Source organism: Furipterus horrens, unplaced genomic scaffold (assembly GCF_987537825.1).
Source record: "Furipterus horrens unplaced genomic scaffold, mFurHor1.1.pri manual_scaffold_13, whole genome shotgun sequence".
Taxonomy (NCBI): Eukaryota; Metazoa; Chordata; class Mammalia; order Chiroptera; family Furipteridae; genus Furipterus; species Furipterus horrens.
The window spans coordinates 7,782,467-7,806,971 of record NW_028327183.1 but is presented as its reverse complement, the minus strand read 5'-3'; the positions used below and the strand labels follow the sequence as shown (position 1 = coordinate 7,806,971).

At 51.5% G+C, this 24,505-nt stretch overlaps 1 protein-coding gene across 1 annotated transcript; it reads right to left on the bottom strand.

The window, feature by feature from the left end:
* Nucleotides 1-548: 548 nt before the first annotated feature.
* On the bottom strand, nt 549-20,586 carry ADGRG5 (adhesion G protein-coupled receptor G5). The gene is made up of 12 exons (XM_090260941.1): nt 20,477-20,586; nt 13,280-13,381; nt 12,969-13,047; nt 12,222-12,378; nt 11,555-11,671; nt 10,792-10,908; nt 9,233-9,385; nt 8,464-8,585; nt 7,978-8,246; nt 6,894-7,011; nt 3,587-3,864; nt 549-3,222 (listed from the first exon to the last, which is right to left on the bottom strand). The coding sequence occupies exons 2-12, from the start codon at nt 13,341-13,343 to the stop codon at nt 3,122-3,124; spliced, it is 1,575 nt and encodes a 524-aa protein (XP_090117067.1). The 5' UTR covers nt 13,344-13,381; nt 20,477-20,586; the 3' UTR covers nt 549-3,121.
* Between the last annotated feature and the right edge of the window lie 3,919 nt (nt 20,587-24,505).

Sequence of the window (24,505 nt, the reverse complement as noted above, 5' to 3'; positions counted from 1 at the left end):
GGACCTTCTCCACAAATGAAAACCTGAATGTTCTGCTCAAGCAGGGAGTGAGGGCTGTTAGAGTCTACTGTGATATAAAAATTAATAATGAAATGCGGCATTTCTGCATCGAAGGTGATTCACACACATCGCTCTGTGTTTTCACTGCCTGTGTCCTGAATAAACTGTGAAGCAGCAATTCAACCGCACATTTTTTCTTTGTACATGACCAGCTTTGCCTGCTCCACATACCAAAGAGTCCCTCCTGCCTGCTGGTCTGCAGGCTTCCACGGTCAAACATGCCTCCATCTGTTTCCAGACTCTTTTCTCTTCCTTTGGTCAGTCTGTGTATCCCTGTGACAAATGTCTACATATACGTTGTTTTTTTTTAATTATACTTTTTGTTATTGCTGTCTAATTTTATTGCATTGAGGTAAAAAAATGCACTCTGTATAATATCTATGGTTGAAATTTTTGGAGCTTGCTTTCAAAGCTAGTCTGCAATCAATTTTTAAAAAATGGTTCATAAGTGCTTGAGAACAATCTGGTTGTGGGGACGCAGAATTCAATTACTGTCCATTAGATCAAGCCTTGTACTCACGTTGTTCTAATCTTCTATATATGGTCCAACTTTTTCAGCTTTGCTATCAATAATTGAGAAGCATTTGAAATAGCCCATGTTGATGTTAGATTTGTCGATTTCTCTTTATGTTGTCATTTTTAAGTCAGTTTTATTAAAGTAAATTTACACATAATTAAATTCACTCATCCCTGCCCCCACATCTGGTGGAACATTTCTAGGAAGTGGTTACATCCCAGAGCCTGGACCCCAATGGGGCTCAGGGCCACATGCCTGGGACCATTTCCTGGAACCATCAGACCCATTCTGTGTCACCATGACCACATCCGCGCTTGGGTAGCCCTTGGCAAGGTCTAAGAGGCCAGGCCCAAAATGGGGGCGAAAAGGGAGGTCCCAGGCAAGGCCCTGCTTCACTGGGCTGCCCATCCGGCTTCGGTCACTGCTCCCCACTGCTGCCCAACAGAGGGGCTGGAAGTTTCCATGATCCCTTAGCACCCTAATTAGAATGGAAGCCACCCCCAGGGCCTAGGGAGCCTTGTACAAGTCAAGGCTAGGCTGAACCTAAATCAGGAGACTCAAATGGGGGCTCCATCATCCTGATAGAAGTGGGGGTATACTCTGCTTGGAGCTGGAGGGGGAAAGACACTTTCTCTGCAGGACGATTGGAGAGGTTTCATGGAAGAGGTGATAAATGAGCCATCCGGTATTTAAATAGAGCAGAGAGAGGGTTGGGGAGTTGAAGGGTAGGGGGCATGTGGCAACAGCAGGGAGACTTCATTGTGTGGGAATGTTCCTAAAACAGCAAAAGGTCAGCTAGGCTGAAGCAGAGGCCACCCCGGGGGAAGGGGGAGGAGGTGCCCAGGCTGAGGAACCACAGTGAGAAACTGGGCCTGTGAGGTTGAGCAGCCCTGGGCCTGGGGCTTAGACGGGTTGGCCTCTTAAGACTCAGCTAACACTGTTAATAATAATAGCAAAAATACTAATGATAACAATAATAACCACTTATTGAGTACTAACTCTGTGCTAAGCCTCTTTATGTGGATTATTTTATTTAACTTTCAAAATAAGTTCTACTGTTGCTCCTATATACAGGAGGGGAAACTAAGGCACAAAGAGGTTGAGTGGCTTGTCCACAGTCACGTAGCAAGGGGCAGAGCTGGCATTTGAGCCCAGACAGTCTGGATGCAGAGCCTGTACCACTTACCACCTAATGAAGGACTGGATGCATCAAGAAATGAACAGAGGGCATAACAAAAGGGACCCAGCTTTAAGTCCTTCCCCGTGCCATTCAAAGTCATTAAAATTTGCCTGATGGCCTGGAGCAGACACCTGAGAGCCTATCCCAGCTCACTGCTCTAGGGCCAGATGAGCCCAGAGCGCAAGACCCCAAGAGCCAGAGCGGGCAGCTGTGTTCGGTAAAGAAACAAATGGCTGTGTGAACAGTGTTGACATTCGTCCTCCTGGTCACTCAGCAGGTGCAGTCCTGGAAGCAGAACCTCTCTCCCTCCGGTGTGTCTCCGCATTTCCACACAAGGGTGCGGTTTGGGTGCCAGAGCCTCTGCGTACAGACCAATGGCGCCCCCTGGTGTTCAGCCTCGGAAAGGCTCTCGCTTCATGAGTTTCCCATTTGGTCTGACTGACAGTCAAGGGCAATGGTGATTCTCTGCAACTGTGGCCAGAGCTTGGGTATACAACCCACACCCTCATGCCTACCAAGGGAAATCCAATTCTACCCAATCGTCGAATAGCCGGTCACTGAGGCCCAGCTGACTCAGATGTAGGGGAAAGAGACATTCCCCTCCTACCTCCTGGAAGCCCTATAGCCCTGGCCACTGGTCTAAATGGCCTAGGGAGACTTAAGAGCATTGGAGGGAGGAGGAGCCTCTGGGAAGCACTGGACTTTCTGATCTTTGAGAAGGGTGGGCATGGAGTTGGGGTCGTCGTAATTTTGGGAGGGTGGAAGGTAAAGCGGCCTCAGCATAGGCTGGTGAGGTCTCAGACAGTGGGTGGGTCCCTAAGCTCTGGGCCCTGGGCCAGGAAGAAGGTGGCAGGACCCAGCAGCCTGTCTGGGACCCTGACCACCACAGGCAAGTGGAGTTAATGGGACCGACTGGGACCCTCTTCCTCCCCAGCTTATTCAGTCTTCACAAAGCTCCTTGGCGAGGCAGGACCAGAGCCATCTGACTCACATTGCATGTGGAAACCGACAGTCAGTGAGACGTGACAGGCCCAAAGCCGCAGTAATCCTCAGAGCCAGGCCTCGGAACATGGCCTCCTGCTCCCAGGACAGAGCTCTGTCCATAGGCCTGGCCAGCGGGGCCCAAGCACCATGGCAAAATTTGCTGCCCCCTGTGGGGGTTGGACCTGACCCAGGGCAGAATGCTAAGGGCATTCTGGAAGTGTCCCTCTGGACCCAGGGAAGCCGTGGTGATGAAAAGTCTTCCTAGAGGGCATACTGCCTCTGTTGTGCAGCAGTGGGCCTGCCACCTTCTCTGGTGGAAGCCAGGGCCTCGGGATGCAGGCAGCCAGAGAGGCTGGGGGTCCCAGGCCAAGAGGTCCAAGCTACTGCCTCACCTGGGAGGAGCTGAATGCCTCCATCTCTGTCTCTGCCTTCGCCTCTGCGCGATACCTCTGGGAGCAGAACCACAGGAAGAGGAAGAAACCTACAAGAAAAAGGGGAGTCAGTGAGGGCATTGTGGGAGCATAGTGGGGCCTCTCCCAGAATCCAGGGACCTCCTTGGTTGGGGTGAGTTGGGCCTCCCTGAGGCCCAGAAGCAGTTCCCAGAATGCCCTACTGTTGGAGGCCAGAAAGGGTAGAGCATCGGAGCAGGAAGACTGGCCCACTGGTGGTCCAGAGGGTGCCTCTGGGCAGATTACAAGGTAGACCCCTCCTCTGGGAGGATGTAGCCACTAACCAGCTTGTTAGGGGGCTGGATTTCACTTTCTGACCCCAGCCCTTGACCTGAGCCTTTCTGTCAGGTGTGCATGACACCCCAGGGCTTCCCCCAGGCCACCTACAGGACTCACCATAGAGCGAGTTGAAGATGGTGAAGAGGAAAAGCTGGGGCAGCAGGAAGCTGCCAAAGGAGAAAAAGGCCAAGGTCCAGGTTGTGCCCAGCAGCACGGTGAGGCCCAGCACGGTGACAGCGTCCCTGCAGGCCCGGGGGCCTGGCGTCCTCTCTCGAGCCTTCAGCCTGCGCAGGACCCGCAGAGCCCAGGCCAGCACCACCAGGTTGAACAGGGACGTGAGGCCGCCGTAGCCCATGACCGAGACCCAGTGCACTTCAGGGCTCTGCACCCAGCAACTGCAGGGAAAGGGCGCATGTCAGAGCTGGTGCGGCTCTCCGGGCTGGGGGAAGCTGTGGGTTCCTGGGCCGGGGGACCACCTCTTGAACCTGGCTTGGTCACCTGGCTCAGACCTCTTGTTTCTGGCCTGACTGCACCCAGGGTTAAGTCCTAGGCCTCGCTTCCCAGCCAGGCCACCACCATAGGACCCACCTGCCACCTTGGCCCCCTCTCTGCGGCCCCCCCACATGCCTCCTTTCAAGCCCTTTGCCCCCCCCAAGACACCTTCATGACAGGTGTTGCCCTTTACCCAGTCAGACATTGTCACATACTGTCGATGGATTGACCCATTCAATCCTCATGATGACCCTATGAGGCTGGTATGGGATCATCCCCATCCTACAGATGAGGAAACTGAGGCTATGGCTTAGGAACACACACTAGTAAGAGGCAAAGGTGGGACTGGAAGCCCTGTGGTCTGAGTCCAGAGCCTGTGCCCCTAACTGTCACGACTACTTGCGTGGGGTCCTGCCACTGTGGTCACAAAGGTCTTTGAATATTATTTTTGGGCTTCATCCAAGTGTGGTCATGGGTCAGTCCTTTTCACCCAGATAATACCACATTTATTAATCCAGTGTCCGGTCAGTGGGCAGTGGAGGGATTTTCAAGAGGTTTTTAAATTGCTGTTTGTGCTTAGGAACACATATGTCTGTCACCTCACACCTGTTAGAATGGCTGCTATCTAAAAGACAGGACATAACAGGTGTGAGCAAGGATACGGAGAAAGGGAAACCCTCACGCACTGCTCACGGGTTGTAAATTTGTGCAGCCACAGTGGCAAACAGTGCGGAGGTGTCTCAAAAAGTTAAAAATAGAACGACCATATGATCCAGCAACTCCACTTCGAAAGACTTAACCCAAAAAGGAAAAGAAAAAATGAAAACACTAACTGGAAAAGATCTATGCACCTCCACGTTTGGTGTGGCATTATCTAAAATCGCCATGATGTGAAAACAACTGATGTGTCCATAGACGGACGAATGGATGAAGAATACGTAGTATACAATTGACCCTGGAACAACATGGGGATTGGGGTGCTGACCCCTGCACAGTCAGAAATCCACATGTAACTTTTGAGTCCCCAAGAACATAACTACTAATAGCCTACCTTTCACCAAAGCCTTACCAATAGTAGTCGATTAACACATATTTTGTGTTATGTGTATTATGTACCGTATTCTGGTAATAAAATAATTATAAGAAAGACAAAATACATTTTCAATATTTATTGAAAAAGTTTGTTTATATGTGGGTCCATGCGATTCAAACCCATGTTGTTCCAGGGTCAACTGTACATATATGCAATGGAATAGTACACAGCCATAAAAAGGAGTGAAATGTTGCCATTTGCGACAGCGTGGATGGACCTGGAGGGCCTGATGGAGCCCTATGCCAAGTAAAATAAGTCAGACAAAGAGAAATACTGTATGACCTTACTTATACGTGGAATCTCCAAAAATAAAAATAAAAACAAGCTCATCGATACAGAGAACAGATTGGTAGTTGCCAGAGGCAGGGGCGGTGATGATGAGGGAAAGGAATGGGCGAAGAAGGTTGAAAGGTACAAACTAACGGTCATAAAGTAAGTCATGGGAATGTATGTATAGCATTGTGACTGTAGTTAATAATACTGTCTGCATATTTGAAAGTTGTTAAGGGACTAGATCTTAAAAGTTCTCATCACAAGAAAAAAATTCTGTAACTAACTGTGGTGATGGATATTAACTAGACTTATTGTGGTGATCACTTCGCAATATGTACAAATATGAAATCATGATGTTAGTAGCTGAAATTAATATAGTTATATGTCAATTATATCTCGATTGAAAAAAATAACATTAAAATTTTAAAACGATTTAAAGAATCCATATGTATGTAGTAAGAGTGTTTTTACACGCTGGAGAAGGCAAGTCACAAAGTCCAGGGTAAGAGGTGAGAGAGAGAAGCAAGGGAGACTCCAGCGAAGCTGGCTCCAAGGGTGAGAGGTCTCTAACAGCCGAGCGTCAATGCACTTCCCGTCCTATACAGTGTCACCTTAGTTCTCTTGTCCACATCATGTCATATAATAAAATACAGGTTTAAAGAATCCTAAGTCACACGTCCTCTGAACAGCCAACCTGACCCTCACAAGTGAAGGAAGGAATCAACCTCACCTGGACCCCCACTCTGCCCAGATCCCTCCCTTCAGGAGGCCCAGGGGGACAGTGGTGGGGGCCGGCTCTGCCACTGACCGGCCGGGTCTCCTTGGGCAAGGTTCTTGAGCTCTCTGTGCCTCAGTTTCCCCCTCTGTAAACAAGGGCTGACAGTAGGACCCTACTTTTTGTCCTGAGGATTGAACAGGCTAATACATAAGGCCTGCCAGAGTCAGCCCTCAGCGATCTTGTGTCGACTGAGCAAGGAAAAGAGGCCATGTGGCCGGCTGTTGACGACAGGTCTCCGGGGGTTTAGGAAGCCGTTGGCTCTGCGTTGGCTGTTAGAGGCTTCTCACAACAACAAGAAGGTTGCTGTCCTGGGGTATAGAAGGGGGCAGCAGAGTCTGTGCCCCAGGTCCTCAGAGTCCACTGCCTCTCCTTCCCCCTGCCCCTGCCCATGCTGAAGCCTGGTCCCTGGGGTGTCCCAGCCCCATCTCTCTGAGGCAGGTTTGAGTCCTGGCCATGCCATGGCAGGTACAGGTCAGGAGGAGCCGGAGCCCGAAGCGTGGTGGTGGGACCAGAGCAGGCTCGGGCTCAGGCCAAGCCACACAGCAGAGCCCGAGCGCTGGTGGGGGCTGGGACACCGCAGTGTGTCGCCAGGAGGCAGAGGCCTTGGAGGCCCGTGAGTGGGCACTGGAGTGACAGCGCTGGACAGCTAATTTCTAGAATTAGCTGCCACAGAACTCGAGCCTGCCCTGCAGGAACTGTGGGATCCAGCAGAAGGGGGTAGGACAAAGCCCCCCAGAAACCACCCCTGCCAGGGCCAGGGAGCCTGCCGCAGCCTGGGGTGCACTCACATGGATATGTTCCGGAAGCCCGTGCCCTTTCCCTGGCTGTCAGAGAGGAGGATGGCATGGCGTCCGTAAACGGAGCTCTTGATAGCCAGGAGGAGCAGCACCAGGAAGGCTGGGACCCCTGGGGAGGGGGACAGAGGCTCAGTGTCTGTCAGCAGGCCCCTGGGACAGGCCTGCTGTGGGTCCCTGGGGCTGCTGAAACAGAATTCCTCTGGGCAAGGGGGTGGGGTAGAAAAAGAGACTATTCTGAGCCTCCAGGCCCTGTCATGTGGTCCAACATCAGAGCAATTAGCCTTAGACAAAGGTGGAGGTTGTGGAGGTGATGGTGGTGTTGGAGGTGGTGATGGAGGTGATGGTGGTGATGGAGGTGATGGTGGTGTTGGAGGTGGTGGTGGAGGTGGTGGTGGTGGAGGTGATGATGGTGTTGGAGGTGGTGATGGAGGTGGTGGTGGTGGAGGTGATGGTGGTGTTGGAGGTGGTGATGAAGGTGATGGTAATATTGGAGGTGATGGTGGTGTTGGAGGTGGTGATGGAGGTGATGGTGATATTGGAGGTGATGGTGGTGTTGGAGGTGGTGATGGAGGTGATGGTGATATTGGAGGTGATGGTGGTGTTGGAGGTGGTGTTGGAGGTGAAGGTGTTGGAGGTGATGGTGATATTGGAGGTGATGGTGGTGTTGGAGGTGGTGATGGAGGTGATGGTGATATTGGAGGTGATGGTGGTGTTGGAGGTGGTGTTGGAGGTGAAGGTGTTGGAGGTGATGGTGATATTGGAGGTGGTGATGGTGGAGGTGAAGGTGGTGGAGGTGATGGTGGTGGAGGTGAAGGTGGTGTTGGAGGTGGTGATGGAGGTGATGGTGGTGGAGGTGATGGTGATATTGGAGGTGGTGGTGATCCAGGGCTTGGAGGTGGCAGCGACGATAATAGTCATGCAGGAAGTGGTGGTGGGTGTTGGCAGAGATGCTGACCAGCGGTCATGGCATGGGTCACTGTGATGAGGAGGAAAAGAAGGAGGAGGACAGGCGGGGGCAGGCGCCCCGTCCAGCTGGAAGCCTCAGGAAGCAGGAGAAGAGGGAGGCTGGCCTTACCCCAGCCCGCTGCGCAGAGCTTGAGCACGTATCTTCGGATGTAGATGTTGTAGACACGCACCAGGAGAAGGTAGAGGTTGAAGCCTTCAATGGCCATCCAGGTGAGGCAGCTGAGCAGCGCGTAGTGCAGCGTGGCGGCCAGGGCTACGCACGCGGACCCGGGCACGGAGGGCAGGGCCAGCATGGGGCTCAGCAGGAAGGCGACGTTCAGGAGCATCACGGAGACTTGCAGGTTCACGTGGATGCGCGTTGTGGGGTCACCCTGCTTCCTGTGGGTGGGAGCATGGCCCTTGGTGGCCTGGGGACATCGCCCCGGTAGCACCATTCCCTGGGCTCATAGACACACAATGACAGGGACACAGGTCTCCTGCCTTGCAGCCTCTGCCCTCTTGAGAAGCCCATCCCACTCTGGGCGACCAAGTGGGGAAGAAGGAGGAGTGCTGAGCAACCGTGGGTGGGCAGGCCTGGCACCAGGGCGGGGGCTACCTGGAGTGGAGGTACAGCAGGATAGTGAGCAGGGAAGCCACAATGGAGATGCTGCAGCCCACGAGGGAGATGTACGTGAGAGGTGCCAGCAACTCTGCAGGGAGTGGGGCTGGGGAGAGTTGCTGTGGGAGGGAAGCGGGACTGGAGGACAAATGCATGGAAATGCGTCCCCCAGGCTCAATCGGAGAGACCTTCCAAGATCCCAGCTCCAAGACCCCTGCCCCACACTCCTCACCGTGGTCCTGGCTCAAATAAAGCTATGGCACACACAGTGGCTTCTCCCTCCTCTCAACTCCCATCGCCCCTTCCTTCTGAGAACCTCCCTCCCCTCACTGTCTATACACATGGGTGGACCCATCACGTCTCACGCTGTGTGTGCACAGGCGTACCACCCCTGGCCTGCCAGAGCCCTCCCTCCTCCTGCCTACCATGGTTGGTGAAGGGATAGGTACGTGACACACTCTGGGCTGGGGGGGGGGGGGGACTCAATAGCCAGATTCTGGCTGGCAGAATTGGGCCAGAGAAGCTCTCCTTCTAGTAAGATATGAGGCCTGTCTTGGTGATATTGAGCCCCGGGATCAAGCCATGCCTGAAGCCTACGTAAGCCAACCTTTTCAGGAACATAAACTCCTGTTTCTTTTTCCTCTCCGTGAGCCCATTCCAGCTGGGTTTTCTGTTCCCTGTTCCAGCCTTTGCCCTGCTTCTCTGTGCTGAGCGCGGGGCCTTCTGCAGCTCTGACCACCCTCCCCCAGGTTGCACGCACACGTACCATGAGAACAGCAAAGTAGCTGAGGTGGTTGCAGCGGCAGAGCACCTGGAAATTTGAGGGGTGCTCTGTGTGACAGCCCTCAGGGCTCCAGACACCCCAGTGGCGCTTGCTGGCTCCCTCCTTCCAGAAGACACAGGTCATCGTATAGCCTCCCTAAGGGGAGACGTTGGAATTGGGTGCATCCAAGGGGTTCAGTGGAGGGATCAGGGTCTGGAAATTGTGGGGGTCAAAGGTGACTCCACTGCACCCTTGTCAACATTTAACTAGGCAGTGGCTGGGTTTTGCCATCAGGCAGACCCAGATTCTACCGTGGGCTCTGAAAGTGATATGGGCAAGTCACACAGATTCTCTGAGCCTCAGTTTATTTATCTGCAAAAGAGGGTCATTTCTACCAAGTCATGAGGATAGTGGAAAAATTAAAGGCAACGAGATATCTTGAGTGCCCAGCTCCAGCCTATTCAGTAGGTGCTCTATAATCAACCGTCCCCTTCTACCACCTCCTTGTGGGGAATAAAGGTGGACCAGACCCTTCCCAGTGGGGGAGGGAGAGATTCATCCACATACCACGCTGACTCCAAGTCATGTGGGGGGAGGGGTGGGCAGTGCCATGGAAAACCACAGAAGAAGGGGCATAGAAGTACTGAGGAGGGAAGGGAAATGGGTCACCGAGGCCTTGAAGGACACGTTAGATTGCAGCAGAAGTGGAGCAAGAATATTCCTGATGAAGGGAACTATGGGGCAAAGGCCCAGAGGAACAGAAGGAAAGGTTGAAGGTGAAATTGAGAGTGCGGAGAAGAGGCTGATGGGAAGACAGGGCTGGCACGTAAAGGCCCTGGGTTTTCACGAATGCCAGAGACAGGGGAGTGGAGTGTCAGGGCTTGCCCACCCCACAGCCCGACTGCCTGCTTCCCGTATCAGCATCTGTACTTCTCTTGGGGACCCACCCCTCCCTGAAGGGCAGGTCAGATAAACTGAGCTCCATCCCTGGGCCATGTGATCCAGGCCTGGCCAATCCACACATTCCATCCTTCTGGGCATGGTGATGGTCCAGGCGACCCATCAGTGACAGGTGGACCTTTAGGACTTCATTCTGGGACCCTGGTTTGCACTCACGAGAAAGAGCCCACTGAGAAGAGGAAAAGAAAGTCCAACACTTCAGCTGCCATCTTGCCACAGAGTGGAGCGCTAAGGTCGGAAACCATTGCTGAGAGATGGAGAGAGACTGAGCTATCATGGCATCCTAGCAGCCCCTGGATCCAGCTGTGCCTGAAGCCGCCCCAGCCTTGGACATCTCGTTTACATGCGCCAATAAATTTCCTTTTGTGCTTAAGTTGGCTGGAGTTGGTTTTCTACCACTTGCAACTCAAAGAATCCTGACTAATGCCTTGAGTAAAAGCTTCTCTCTCTTATTTCTTTGGCACAAATTTTCAAAGTGTGATGGATTTAAAACAGTTCATTTCCAAGATGGTTCCACAGGTTTGAGTTTTGTCTAACCAGTGTCCAGTAGGACAGTCTTCAAGGGGCAGGGATGGGCGGGAAATAGGGCGTCCCCACAGTACCAGACTTCCGTTGTGCCAGAAGCTGATGTTGATCAGCTCCGTGAGGTTGTACACGGACTCCTTGCCCAGCTGGGCCCCAAAGACATAGTTATGGAGCAGGGATGAGTTGTCGTCATTCTGGAAGGGCAACAGGAGAAGGGCTGACTGGAGGGGACACGAGGAGACCTGGCCGGGGTCCCAGAGCCCCCGCTCCTCCAGGCCCTCCTCCCTGGATGAGGGGAGCAACATATACAACACGGGCCAACCTCCCCGCCTTCGTACGTGTGCTGTCCCCTCCACCTGGAAAGCTGTCCTCTCCCCATCCTCCTGCTCCACCTCCCCTCTGTTTAAGGTCCCTTCCACTTCACCACTAGCCTAATCACTTCCAAAGCCAAGGTTAAAAGACACCTTCTCCAGGCGCCCTCCTGGACTGCTGATTGGGAACAACCGCAACCCTACCCTGACTCACCCGTCACTTTATCTCTATGGTTATAACCAACCTTGAGCTAAAATTAAGTCTCTAAGGCCCTAGTCTGATTGTCAAGATAAAGAGTCCTCTGAGGGCAGGGCCCTTGTGACCTGGTTGTCCGCCTCCTGCCTAGGGACATGCACATGCAGGAGTAGGTTTCTTAGGTGTCCTCTGCACATAATAATTGCGCCTCCCACCATGGAGCTAAAGCTGAGGCCCAGAAAGAGGCAGTGCTGGCTCAGGTTGCACAGTGGGCTGGTCCCGCTGATGCTGGGCCACCAGACGCCTGTCCTCCTGGCCCGCCATGGCACTGACCGGGAAAAAGCGGTTGGCGAAGAAGTAGACGCAGATGAGGCGCAGCTCCCTGCAGCGAGACCTGCAGGCCTTCTGGGTCAGCTCCTTCGGGAACTGCATGGCGTGCCGGGCCCGGGCCTGCAGAGGGCCAAAGACAGGCTGAGCCTGGTCTCTAGGCCTACCCCAGTACTCTCCCTGGCCCTGCTCCTTGTGAAGCTCTCCCAACCTCACCCCTGCATTCCTTTCCCTGGAGCCTCCACCTGCAGAACCCTCCTCCCTGGCTGCACCTCCTCCCAAAGTTCCCGAGATCCAGGCCCCTGGAGAATGGAGCCTCCCTCCCCTCCCCCACCCAACACCCAGGCATTCAGCAGGAATCACACCAGAGTCCTCAAAGGAGCCCAGATCCCTGGCCTCTCCCACTGCTGCCACCGACCGCTCCCACAGACCTGCAAAAGCAGGAAGAGGACACCGACTTAGAGGGACCACAAAGCACCCCTATTTCTTAATTCACATGAGGAGCATCAGTCCCGTTTTACAGAAAAGGTAACTAACTTACAGCTATTAGGACAGAGCCCCAGTTGGCGGGGAGTGGGTTGGATGGATCCTGGGGGAAGTTCAGACCTTAAACCCCTGGAGGGTTTCTGCGGTGGAGGCAGTGGCCGCCCTGCAGCTCCTGGCCATCTCTAACCTGAGGGACTTTCTCCAGAGCCTCGCTGTTCAGCGAGAGGCCAGCGAAGTCACAGCCCAGCTTGAATGCCAGCGCCTGAATGGTGCGTGTCTGCCAGGTGGAGTTGTAGCCCTTGAAGCTGGCATTCAGCAGTTTCTGCTCCAGACCATGGATGAGCCTGAGAGGTGACATGATCCAGGAGTGAGCATAGGGTTAGAGAGGGTCCAGACAGCCTGGGAGGGTAGGGTTTCTCCCACCCCACACTCCTGTCACTCCCAGCTCCGGACCTTTGCACACACAGTGTCCCTGGCACACTCTTACCTCCCCACCCTACTCATCCCCTTCTCCTGATTAACTCTTGTTTGGGTCCCAGGTTGTTGACATCTCCTCCAGGAAGCGTTCCTTGACTGCTCCCTGTTGACTGATTGAAGCGCCCCGTAGTCCCTGGGCTTCCCTGGTCAGTCATCAGCATTGACCTCTACCCAGAGCTGCTTGGCCTTTGGGCCTCAGACTCTGGAGACCCATGATTCTGCACCTGGTTTTATAACATCCGTGTTTAAGGGCCCCCAACCAGATAGGAAACTTGATGAGGGCAGAGAGACATGTCTATCCTACATCTCCAGAATGTAGTGTCAGGCACATAGTAGGTACTCAATAAATACATATTGAGTAAAGGAATTAATGGTCTACACTAGACCTACTTTGAACCACTGATTTCAAGTGCAAGAGGCATGCCTCTAGGCAGGCAACGTGGAACACACAACTCACTCAGAAAAACCAGTCAGCGGCCTCCGTCCATCGGGCTTCTCCATTTTATTCATCCAGTGGAGGACTCCTTCGGCTGCCTCTGTGGGGAACAAGTCAGACCCCCCCGCCTCAGCCTCTCTCCATAGCTACCTGCCCCCTCAACGGCCTGTGGGCCTTCCACCCTAGCCTGAGACCACTAGTTCACCGTGCTGCTGCCCCAGGAGACCTAAGTGCCCCCTTTCAAACTCCCTTGGTTTGAGGCCACCTCCTTTCTCATCACGGCTAGAGGCCTGGGCTAGGACTGCCCCCACGCCTCAGCAAAACCCTCTTACCTGCTGCACCACTCTGAGAAGTCACAAGACATAGGCAGAGGAAAAGAGCCACATGGTGACCCATGTCCTGAGGCAGGTCTTCTCCAAGAACCAGCTCCCGCCCTGGAAAAGGGACCTGCTGTCATCCTCAAGGTCAAAGAGTAACCTCTAACTTGTTGGTGCCTGGTATGCCCCAAGGGTAGGTCATACAGCACTTTATTTGATCCTCCTTACTCCTGCATTTCACAAATGAGGAAACGGAGGCTCAGAGAGTGAGAGGTCTTGCTTTGCTTGGGGAGCCCAAAGCCAGGTCTCTGTAAATCCAGAATCCTTGCCCAGTTGGCTGGTAACATTTGCCATGAGCAGTTCCGCTTGAGTCACTCCACCCTTCCAAGAAATGGTCTTCCTGGGGGCTTTCTCCATGATCCTGACCTCACCCAGGGGAGAGTTGCTTGGGAGCAAGCAACATGTAACCCTGTCCAACCCTGTTGTGACCCCACCTTGTGACTTTGGACAAGGATGTGGGCCTCTCTGCCTTCATTTTCTTCGGCTTTAAAATGAACTAATAAAGACTTCCAGCCAAGATGGAGGCCTAGACAGACACACTGCATCTCCCTCCACAACTAAGAAGGCATACAACTACCTCAAAACTAGAGACAACCAGAAGTTCCAGAAAATCGGGCTGCATGAAAGTCCAACAAAGATATAAAGAAGAAATACTCATCCGGACAGGTAGGAGGGACAGAACTGGAGCGGAGAGGATGCGGTGCGGTGGCGGCACGAGCAGTAGGAGCGGCAGGCTGGCAGGAAGTGCAACCACAGATTTGAAAAAGTCAGGAGGGACACCTGGGGTGCTCTCCCAGCAGCTCACAGTCCCGCACCAGGGAAAATAAAGCCTCATTGCTTCTGACTGTGCAAACCAGTGGGGGTTGGGGTGGAGGCAGAAACTACCAGTTTCCCAGCAGAGTCTGCTTGATTAAAGGGTCCCCACAGTCCTAGAATGTCTGCAGACCCACCCACTCTGGGAACGACGGCCAGGGCAGCAGCTAGGGAGGCGCCAGTCCCATACAAAAGTGAGAGAGGTGCCTGGAAAAGGGGCAAGTGCTGACCAAGCAGCATTGTTCCCTCTCAGAACCCTCCCCCACAAACAGCACTATAACGTGGTGAAAGGGGTCACCCTGTACTGACGAATACCTAAGGCTCTGCCCCTTACGATATAACAGGAGCGACAGCTCTACCTAAGACACAGAGGTAAACAAACACAGGAGCCTGTCAAGATGAGGAAACAGAGAAGTAAGTATGGCCCAAAAGAGGGAACAGATCGAGGTTCCAGTGGGAGAACTAAGCGACAAGGAGATAGCCAACCTAACAGATGCAGAGTTCAAAACACTGGTGATAAAGATGCTCATACGCTTGACAGATATGCTTAAGTATGGCAAACGCATAAGGGAAGAAGTGAAAGCTATGCTAAATGAAATGAAGGAAAATCCACACAAAACCAGTGATGAAGGGAAGGAAACCAGGGTTCAAACCAATAACTTGGAACATAAGGAAGAAATAAACAGTCAATCAGTACAGAATGAAGAAACAAGAATTGTTTAGGAACCTCTGGGACAACTTTAAACGTTCAAATATCCGAACCACAGGGGTGCCAGAAGGAGAAGAGGAAGAGCAAGAAATTGAAAGCCTATGTGAGAAAATAACGAAGGAAAACCTCCCAAATTTGTGAAGGAAATAGACATACAAGTCCAGGAAGCACAGAGAGTCCCAAACAAGCTAGCCCCAAAGAGGACCACACCAAGACACATCATAATTAAAATGCCAAAAGTTAAAGATAAAGATAAAATCTTAAAAGCAGTAAGAGAAAAGCAGAGCATTACCTACAAAGGGGTGCCTGTAAGACTATCAGCTGATTTCTCAAAAGAAACTTTTCAGGCAAGAAGGGGCCGGCAAGAAGTATTCAAGGTGATAAAAAGCAAGGATCCACAATACTAAAATGATTTCAACTTCCATTTACGATGTAGAGAAGCCACAAAAGAATATCACTCTCATCGTGACAATGGAAAAAGCCCAATAATGTACAAAATTAATTTTTGAGCCCTTTAGAGAGCTGCAGTCACAAGGTAACCAAGTAAACTGATTTCCAATGGCCAATAAGCCCTTTGAGGATGAACTGTTTCACCTTTTACAGAACACAGGAGGAAGAGGAAGTTGCCACAAAAGCAGAAGAAAACAACTACTATCTTAATGAATTCTTTTTTTTTAATTTTTTTTTTTTTTTTTTAGAGAGGGGAAGAGAGGGAAAAAAACATCAATGTGTGGTTGCCTCTTGCGTGTCTCCAACTGCAGAGCTGGCCCACAACCCAGGCATGTGTTCTGACTGGGATCCAAACCTTTGGTTCGCAGACCAGAGCTCAGTCCACTGAGCCACACCAGCCAGAGCTATCTTAACGAATCTTAAAGACTGTGAACTAGAGTGGCAGTTCAGAACCCTGGGAGTCCCAGATACAAAGAGAGTCCATTTCTTTCCAGTTTTCTACTGGGTGCTCATGAGAATGACTGGGGTGGGGCAGAGACCCAAGAGAGGCCCCAGAGTGACAGGCAGGAGGACCTGCCAAGGCTTGAGGGTGGAGCAGGAGTACCTGGAGAAGCCATCTGAGCTCTGGGCCATGCATGAGTACAAAGGGGTGACTGGCTGCTGTTGGAGACAGACATCTGCACCCTGGCCTTCCTCAGAGGGGAGACTATCACCCACAGCTCCCTGACTAGCTAGCTACCAGGCAAAGGTCTGCTGCCTCTGGTGGAAAAAAACCCATTATATACAGAAGATGAAAAACCTACCTATCCCACACCCTGCACCGCCACTAGGCAAAAGCCATCTGCCACTGACACAGAACAGGAAACCCGCTGGTGCCCAGGATTTCACACTGATAAAAAGCAGAAGATGGTCCTGGCTGGTGTAGCTCAATGGTATGGGCGTTGGCCTATGAACTGAAAGGTCACTTGGTTCAATTCCCAGTCAGGGCATATGCCTGGGTTGCAGGCCATGTCCCTCGTTGGAGGTGTTGATGTTTCTATCACACATTGATGTTTCTCTCCCTCACTCCCCTCTCTCTAAAAATAAATAAATAAAATCTTTTTTTAAATAAAAGGGCAGAGGGCGGCTGCTGCTAGGGGAGAGGCAGGAACCTCACTCCTACCCAGGACCCCTCCAGCCGTACAAGACAGAGCCCGGCGCCCATTGGGGTGAAGGGCAGGAAGTCTGCCCGTATCTAGCACCTGCTCTGAATAGAAGGCAGAGGTTGTCAGTCACTGAAGAAGAATCAGAAAAGCTAATGAAGTCCCACACCTGGGGCTCAGGTACAAGACTGCGTAAGACTGAGGCTAAGGCAAAAGAACCAAGAATCTACAGCCTCTGCCACAAGTCTTGCACCGGGTCACGAGTAACAGCAGCCTACCACTGCCAGAGGAGTTAGAACATAGAGCGTGATTCCTTCTGCATTGCATACATGCAAAGCTGACAGCGGGCAGGGATACTGGGGAATCCCTGTGGGGCCCTGTCTCTGTATATTGAGCACTGGCCTGCTAACTGAAGGGTCACCAGTTTGATTCCCCGTCAGGGCACATGCCTGGGTTGCAGGCCAGGTCCTTGATTGGGAGAGTGTGAGAGGCAGCCAACTAATGGATATTTCTGTCCCACATCACTGTTTCTCTCCCTCTCTTTCTCCCTTTCTTCCCCTCTCTCTAAAAATAAATAAATAAAATCTGTTGTTGTTTTTTTAATATATTTTTTAAAAAATCCCTGTGGGACTCAAGGCCTCACGCACTAAGCACTAAGGAGTGGCAGTCCACTGCTGGAGAAATCTGAAGCCTGTGGTGCAAAGAAAGTAACTATGGCAACAAGAAAACCTAAATCCAAATCAACTATAGACTAGACTGACTCAGTAGCCTATATGAAAGCCCTAACATAAGAACTATGCCCATTTCTAGGTATAAATACCATTTACCTCACTCGCTACTGTTTTACACACTGTGCCTGGTATTCAGTCAAAGACAATCACCCATACATAAAATTAAAGAAAGAAAAAAAAAAAAAAAAGGAAAGAGAAAAAAAAAGACCCATTGTAAGGAGATAAAAGAGGCAAGAAAACCAGACCCAGAAATGGCCAAAATGTTGGAACTAGAAGGTGGGTAAATCTCTAGCCAGGATGATCAAGAAAAGAAGAAAGAAGACACAATGACCAAGTTCAACAATAAAAGAGAGGCTTTCACTGCAGAACCAACTGGCATGAAAAAATAATAATGGAATAATGCAAACAATTTATACTAATAAATTATATAATTTAGATGAAGTGGAAAAATTCCTTGGACGATACAAACCACTAAAGCTTACTGAAGAGGAAATAGATAATATTAATAGTTAGTTAGTTATTAAAGAAATTGAATCTGTAGTTTAAACACCGTCTCACATGGGGATGTAAAGCACAGCATGGGGAATAGAGTCAATAATATCGTAATAACTATGTACTGTGCATGTGGGTGTTACACTTATCGGGAGGAACACTGTAAATTATATAAATATCTAACCACTATGTTGGACACCCAAAACTGCTGTAATGGTTCACGTCAACTGTGACTGAAAAATAACAATGACCCTTCCCGCAAAGAACCCATTTAGCCTAACTGGCTTTGCTGGTTAATACTTCTAAGCAATGAAGAATGTTTTATTTTATTTTTAGTAGCATATCCTGTACACTGTTCTGTACTTTTTTTTTTTTTTTTTTTGACTTGAAAATACAACCTGGAGAGATTTCCATAACCGCCCCTAGTCGAGTGTCGTAAGAATAAACCATAATTGAACCAGCCCCCTGTGAAGGGCCATGTCTTTTGTTCTGACAGACAATGAAGTTGTACTTGAATAATTTCCGGTATGTCCAAGTTCATCATCTGCCCATTTTCATACGGGGTTAGACTTTTCCTTATCGACTCCTAGAAAACCTTTACCTAATAGGAAAATGAGCTCTTTCTTTATTATTTGAGTTGCAAATATTTCTCCTGGTTTGTCGTTTGCCTTCTGACATTACACATGGCCCTTGAGCCAGGTGGAAGTATATATAATTTTTATGGAATAAAAACTATGTGTATTTTCTGTCTGGGTTTCCATGTTTTGAGTAGAAGCTAGAAAGGCCTGCCCCGCACTAACATTATGAAAGAATTCTAAGTTTCTTCTCGTACGTTTAAGATTTCATTATCTGCAGTGGGATCTCCAGTCCATTTGCATTGATCCTGGAGTACAGTGTGAGATACGAATTCTGTATCTTTTTCCCAGTGGGCATTATCCGTCTTCATGTTATTTATTAACACGCATGTTTATTTTTAAAAAGAACGGAGCCTTTGGAGTCAGGGAGTGTTGGGCTCTTATCTATTGGGCTGTGTCACCTTGGGCAATTCGCTTACCCTCTCAGAACCTCGGACAAGTGATGAAGAGAAAGGTTAAGAAAGGAAGCCACTGAACGAAACCACGTGACATGTTGCAGGTGAGAAAGCTGAGGAGCTGACAGTGCAGAAATGACCTTGGGCCATCTTACCCACCCTCTCACAGTATGAATGGGGAAACTGAGGCCCACACGGTGGTGTGGACTTGACCTCCAGGGTCTAGACCTCAAGGTCGGGCCCAGGCAGACACAGAGGGAAGAAGAGGCTGACCTCACCACCCAGCCCTGGCAATCAGGCCAAAGCAGAAGTGATCCGTCTCAGGGCACTACGAATAGAAGCTGTGGTTTCCACCCCGTTTCCCAGGAGCAAACCAGCATCTTCACTTCTGCTTGCAGCATCCAACATCCCAGTCTCCATCCCTCCAGCGGCCACCGCCCACCGTTACCCCGCACGCTTGCCTGTCCACATCAACCCATCACCCCTCAATTCATAGCATAGGGTCCTTGGGAAGCAGGAACCCTTGACTTGACTTTCAAAACGGTTCTAACTGACAATGGGAAAACGGAATGCCACCCAGGACTGTGCCTGGGGTTCTCTGGCAGCCCAGTGATCTAGCTGGGACTCCAGCTCAGGGCTCCAGACCCCAAGTCAGAAATTGTCCCCACTGCATGGCAGCCTCCCAAAGGTGGCTGGGTGGCTGAGCTGCTGTGTGGATGGGTCAGACCCTGTTTAGCCAGTAGAGAAATTAGGAGACCTTGGGAGCGCAGAACAGAGCCTTTGGAGGATGCAGATTGGATAACTAGTTCCGGTGTTCGATGCCTGCGCTGTGACTCTGGGCAAGGAGAGTGACCTCTCTGTGCTTTGGGTTTTTTCATCTGTAAAATGAGACCAAGAAAACCTATTTCCCAGGGAGAGAGACTCAAACAACCATTTCCATGATACATACCCTGGGGGATCAAGGCCTGACCTGAAGTCCCTGACCAGGAATACAGCTGAGCTCCAGGCTTGGGAACCCCAGCCTTCCATCTGGAGCTGACCATGTACCCCCACAGCCTACCCTCTCCCCACCAGTACCAGGGCCTGCGGAGCCAGCCATGTGCCTGTATGTGCCCCCCACCCCCACCCCAAACAGCTGCTCCTGCCAACTGCAGGCTGGAGCCCACTTCCAACCTCACCCTGGCCTTGGGTGAAGACCAACCCCATGGTCTCTGCAGAAAAGCCCTGACGTACTGTTATTAGCCCGTTTCACAGGCAGGGAAAGCAAGGCCAAAGCCCAACAGGGAGTCTAAGACCGAGCCAGCGCCAGAGCCACTTCCCCAACACACTGTCCCCAGGCTCCAATCTCCCCACTCTGAGAGGAACTTCCCCTGCTCCAATTTGCCCAACATGAACTCTGTGCCAGGCCCTTGCTCCCGTCACCTGAAGTGCAGGCTACTTGGACTAGCCCCATTTTACAGATGGGAAAACTAAGGTCCAGAGAAGCATGGTCCAATAGCAGTTCCAGGCCACACGCAGGGAGTTAATATTTGAACCTAGCACCTAACCAGCCCTCATTTAAATAGCTTCCCCACCTCCCCCCCAAAATATAGGTCTCTACATTCCCCACAATTTGAAGTTGTCCCTAAGAGCCCAGAAACTGGTAAATGGAATGAAGGTGGGCGCCCAGCTGGCTGCTCTTGGAAAGTCCCCAGCTTGGTGCCACCTGAGCAGGGGGGAAGGCCCAGAGGAGGACAGGGAGCTGGGGCGCGTGGGGGACAGAGAGGCTCCGAGGAGCTGACTGACCTGTGACGCTGCGGCCGCTTGCCTGCAGTGCTGCCGCCGGCTGTGCGCGGGGCAGCCTCTCTGCTCTCTCCGTTCACCCCACGCCTGCACACCACACTCACCGTACTTCTTCTTTCACTAACAGCAGGCTTTTGCTTCCTTTGCACTGACAGCAACGCCCAGCTCACGCCTTGATCTCAAAGCCCAGGGCCTGCAACATGCGAGGTGCTCAGAGGCAGTGGGGGGAGGGAGGAAGGCCTGCCAGCGTGGCACTCTGCAGAATTCAAGACCCACCTCAGCTCTGCACCTTTGGGCGAGGGATTTCCCTTCTCTGGGCCTCAGTTTCCCCATCTGTAGGAAAGGGAGAATGACCAAGGACTGACCTGACAATAATGAGACTGAGGATGACAAGGACGGGGCAGGGGCTTGCCTGGTGCCTGCAGGGGAGCCCCCAAGGAGAGCTGGTGGGGAACAGAGGCCCAGAGGAGCTGACGTATGAAGTAACCGCTGTCTGCCTGCAGTCCTGGTGCTGTGTGCTGGAAGGGCAAGGCAAAGACTGAGGCAGACAGCCTGGGTTCAAGTGCCAGGCCCGCCACTCGCAGGATGGGTTACTAGGGGCGCCTGACTGACATCGGAACCTCAGTTTCCCCTCTGCAAAATGGCAACCATGACAGCACCCCTTCATAGGGTAGTGCTTAGAGAAGGCAATGCTGCAAAGTCACCGGAAGTGCCCCAGAGAGCCCTTGGTATTTCCCAGATGGGGACCCCAAGGCCTGGAGAGGGCAGGGGCGGCCGAGAGTTACCCAGGGGCAGATCCCTCTGGGGAAGGGACTCACTGGGAGCAGAGCTCAGAAAACGTGGCCAGAACAGTGGGGCAGGAAGGCTGGCCAGCTTCTCCTTGCGCCAGGGGTCCAGACCACCAGCCACTTCCTCGCAACGACAGCTGCCCTGCAAAGGCTTTGCAGGCCCTGTGCACCTGCGTCCCGACCACTGTGCATTGGGGTTCTGTGATGACCGCCCTTCCTTCTGAGGTCTCCTGGCCACCTCTGGGGCTGCAGCGCCAGCAGCCTTCCTCCCAGGCTGTCTGTGAGCCCAGGTGGCTGCGCCCAGGGCCAGAGAGGAGGTCCTGCTCTCCCTGAGGCTCTTGTCTTTTCCACCCGAGATCTGCACCAGCTTCATTGGGCCCCACCTAGGTTGGTGGTGCTTCTTACCCGGCACTGCATTCCGGATCCTGGAACTCTCCGCCATGACACTCTCCAGCTCAAAAGCCAGCAGCTGCTCCCAACTGCCTTCGCGGTCCAGCCCCATCGAACTCCTACTGCTGCCTGGCTCTGGATGTGCTTGGTATATTCAAAACCATCTCCCTGCTGTCCCGGCTGTGACAGTCACATGTCCCTGGGCACCACCTCAGCTCCTCTCCGTCCCTTAGGGCTCCTGCCTCCTCCGGGAAGGCCTTCCTGCCTCCAGCTCCTCTGTCAAACATTCCAGATGCTTCAGCTTTAGGAGGCACGCCAGTTCCTTCTTCAGTGCCTGGGGCAGGAAGAGTGCAAGCCACCACCCACTCCCCACCCTCGGAGAGCTACACACCATCCCTAGTGAAGTGTCCCTCCACAGAGGGGACCACATTTGGTCCATTGAGACCAAATCATTTCTAACCCCTCTCTACCACTGCCTTATGCCCCCTCCACCAAATCTTTAATCTTTATTGAACATAGAAAACAAGATATCTTATTTTTTTAAAGACTTTATTTATTTATTCCTAGAGAGATAGGGAGGAAGAAAGAGGGAGAGAAACATCGATCATCTGCCTCTTGTATGCACCCCAACCGGGGACCAAACCCACAACCCAGGCATGTGCCCTGACCGGAAATCTTACCTGCGACCTTTTGCTTTCCGGGATGACGCCCAACCAATTGAGCCACACTGGTCAGGTCTACAACATTTTATTTTTGATGATTTTTTTTTTATTGTGGCTAAATATACAAGTACATCACATAAAGGTTACCATCTTGGCCATTTTTAAGTCTCCAGTTCAGTGGCATGAAGCACACTCACAGTGCTGTGCAGCCATCCCCACCGTCATCTCCAGAAGTTTCCCATCGTCCCAAACTGCAGCTCTGTCCCCACTGAACACTAACTCCCCCTCCCCCTCCCCCAGCCCCCTGCCACCACCATTCCACTTTGTCTCTGTGGATTTAACTACTCTAGGGACCTCATATAAATCATACAGTATTTCTCCTTTTGTGGCTGGCTTCTTTCATTTAGCATGTCTTTACAGTTAATCCATGCTGTATGTAGCATGAGTCATTTCCTTACTTTTTTAAGGCTGAATAATATTTCTTTAACTGTACAGACAGACCTCATTTTGTTTATCCAACAGATACTTGGGTTGCTTCTAGCTTTTGGCAATTGTAAATAATGCTGCTATGAACATGGATGTACATGTTATATCCCTTTTCAACAAAGAAAAAGTTCCTAGCTCCATTAAAGATGCTTGTTTACATGATATGTACTCTTACGATTTTCTTCTATTTATGCCAACTAATACAATTTGCCTATTCCTAAAATACATGTGCATTCTAAAAGGTAAAATGATTATATTTAAGTAGATAATGGCACCAGTGCTATGTGTTGATGGCAAAAATGGTGGCAGAGGTACAGGACAGAGAGAACTGCTGAAGTGTAGGAAATATTGACACAGCCCCAATTAATAGCCCCCCCCCCCAAAAAAAAACCCACTGTTCTGAGTTGGGGAGAGAAACCCCTGGGGGCTGGGCACTGGGAGGCTGACACCAGATTAGCACTTCATCCTGAGGGCTGCCTGGAGGTGTGATTTTAGGAACAAGAGTGACAGTGGTAAATTGAGTCAGATCACAGCCTCCCAGCTGTGTGACCCTCGGCCTGACTTTCAGATCCTCACTTTCTGCTTTTGAGATGCTGTTAACAACACCCAGCTCACAGGATGGATGTAAAATAGAACTGTCAAGTCTACTGTCAGCACCCATTTTAGTTCCAAGAGTAGGTGGCTCCCCCACCCCACACCCTGAAAGAGACACCCCTAGGACAGGTATTTTTGCTTCTTAAGAGCGAAGGCCCAATTGTGACGCCATTATAATTGGAGGTTCACCATCAACTCAACCTCCTTCACCTTCTGCCTGCCCCGCCTCTGGGAACTGTAAGGAACTCTGGGCTCTTGGTCCATGGCTGTCCTTAGTGTCTATGGAACTTCGGGCATGTCTGAGCCAACAGTCTCCCTGAGCATTAAAATGCGAACATCCGGGTCCTCTGCACAGTCTGTATCTCCATCTCACATGCCCAAGGCGCATCCTAAGCTTCCCTCTCAAACCTCACATAACCCCACCCAAATCTGTCCCGAGCTGTCTGGTGCTGTCAATGTTTAACCATGCAAATGCAAAGCACACGAAAAGTGAAACTGCAAATCTTGCAAAAAGTGTGGGATTTCCTGAAGTTGGTGGCTGCAAAGCCATAGGCATGGAGCAGCTACTGACCACAGAGCAAGAGAACGTCTGCCAGAGAAAGGACCACGACCTTCCAGGGCACTGTTGGACCATTAAAGGATCCAGAGTGACCCTTGGGTTTGAAACCCTCAAATATTTTTGCAAAAAGTGACCCTTTTGTCGCAAAGAGCCAATTCTTCCATCATTCTAATTAATGCATGCATGATTGCGATCATAATCTAAATAACGCTAACCATAGGTTAAAACTAATTTATCTTCAGCATTTTAAATTTACTTTTGAGGCAAAGTCCCAATTCGGCCAGGTTCCCACCCCACCTCCCTCTCTTCCTCTGAATTTTTGGTCCTTTCCTGATGGGCTCACCTCAGTCTGCCCTCCGGGACACAGGATGTGGTAAGAGGCCCTCCAGTCAGCCAGCCCCCTCCCACCAAAACCGCAGACACCCCCGGCCCCTAGCCCTCCCCCCACCCCACCGCCACTGCTAAGGCAGGAAACCCCAAAGCTTCTGGGCGGTAGCTGGCGAGACTTGCTGCTCCCCGTCCAGTACGTTGCAGAGCTGGCACTAGGCAGAAA

Coding starts and splice junctions, on each gene's coding strand:
- ADGRG5 (XM_090260941.1), bottom strand. CDS start 13,343: ATGGGTCACCATGTGGCTCTTTTCCTCTGCCTATGTCTTGTGACTTCT. Junction 13,048..13,279: donor TTCTCAGAGTGGTGCAGCAG/GTAAGAGGGTTT, acceptor TGTTCCCCACAG/AGGCAGCCGAAGGAGTCCTC. Junction 12,379..12,968: donor CCGCTGACTGGTTTTTCTGA/GTGAGTTGTGTG, acceptor GTCACCTCTCAG/GCTCATCCATGGTCTGGAGC.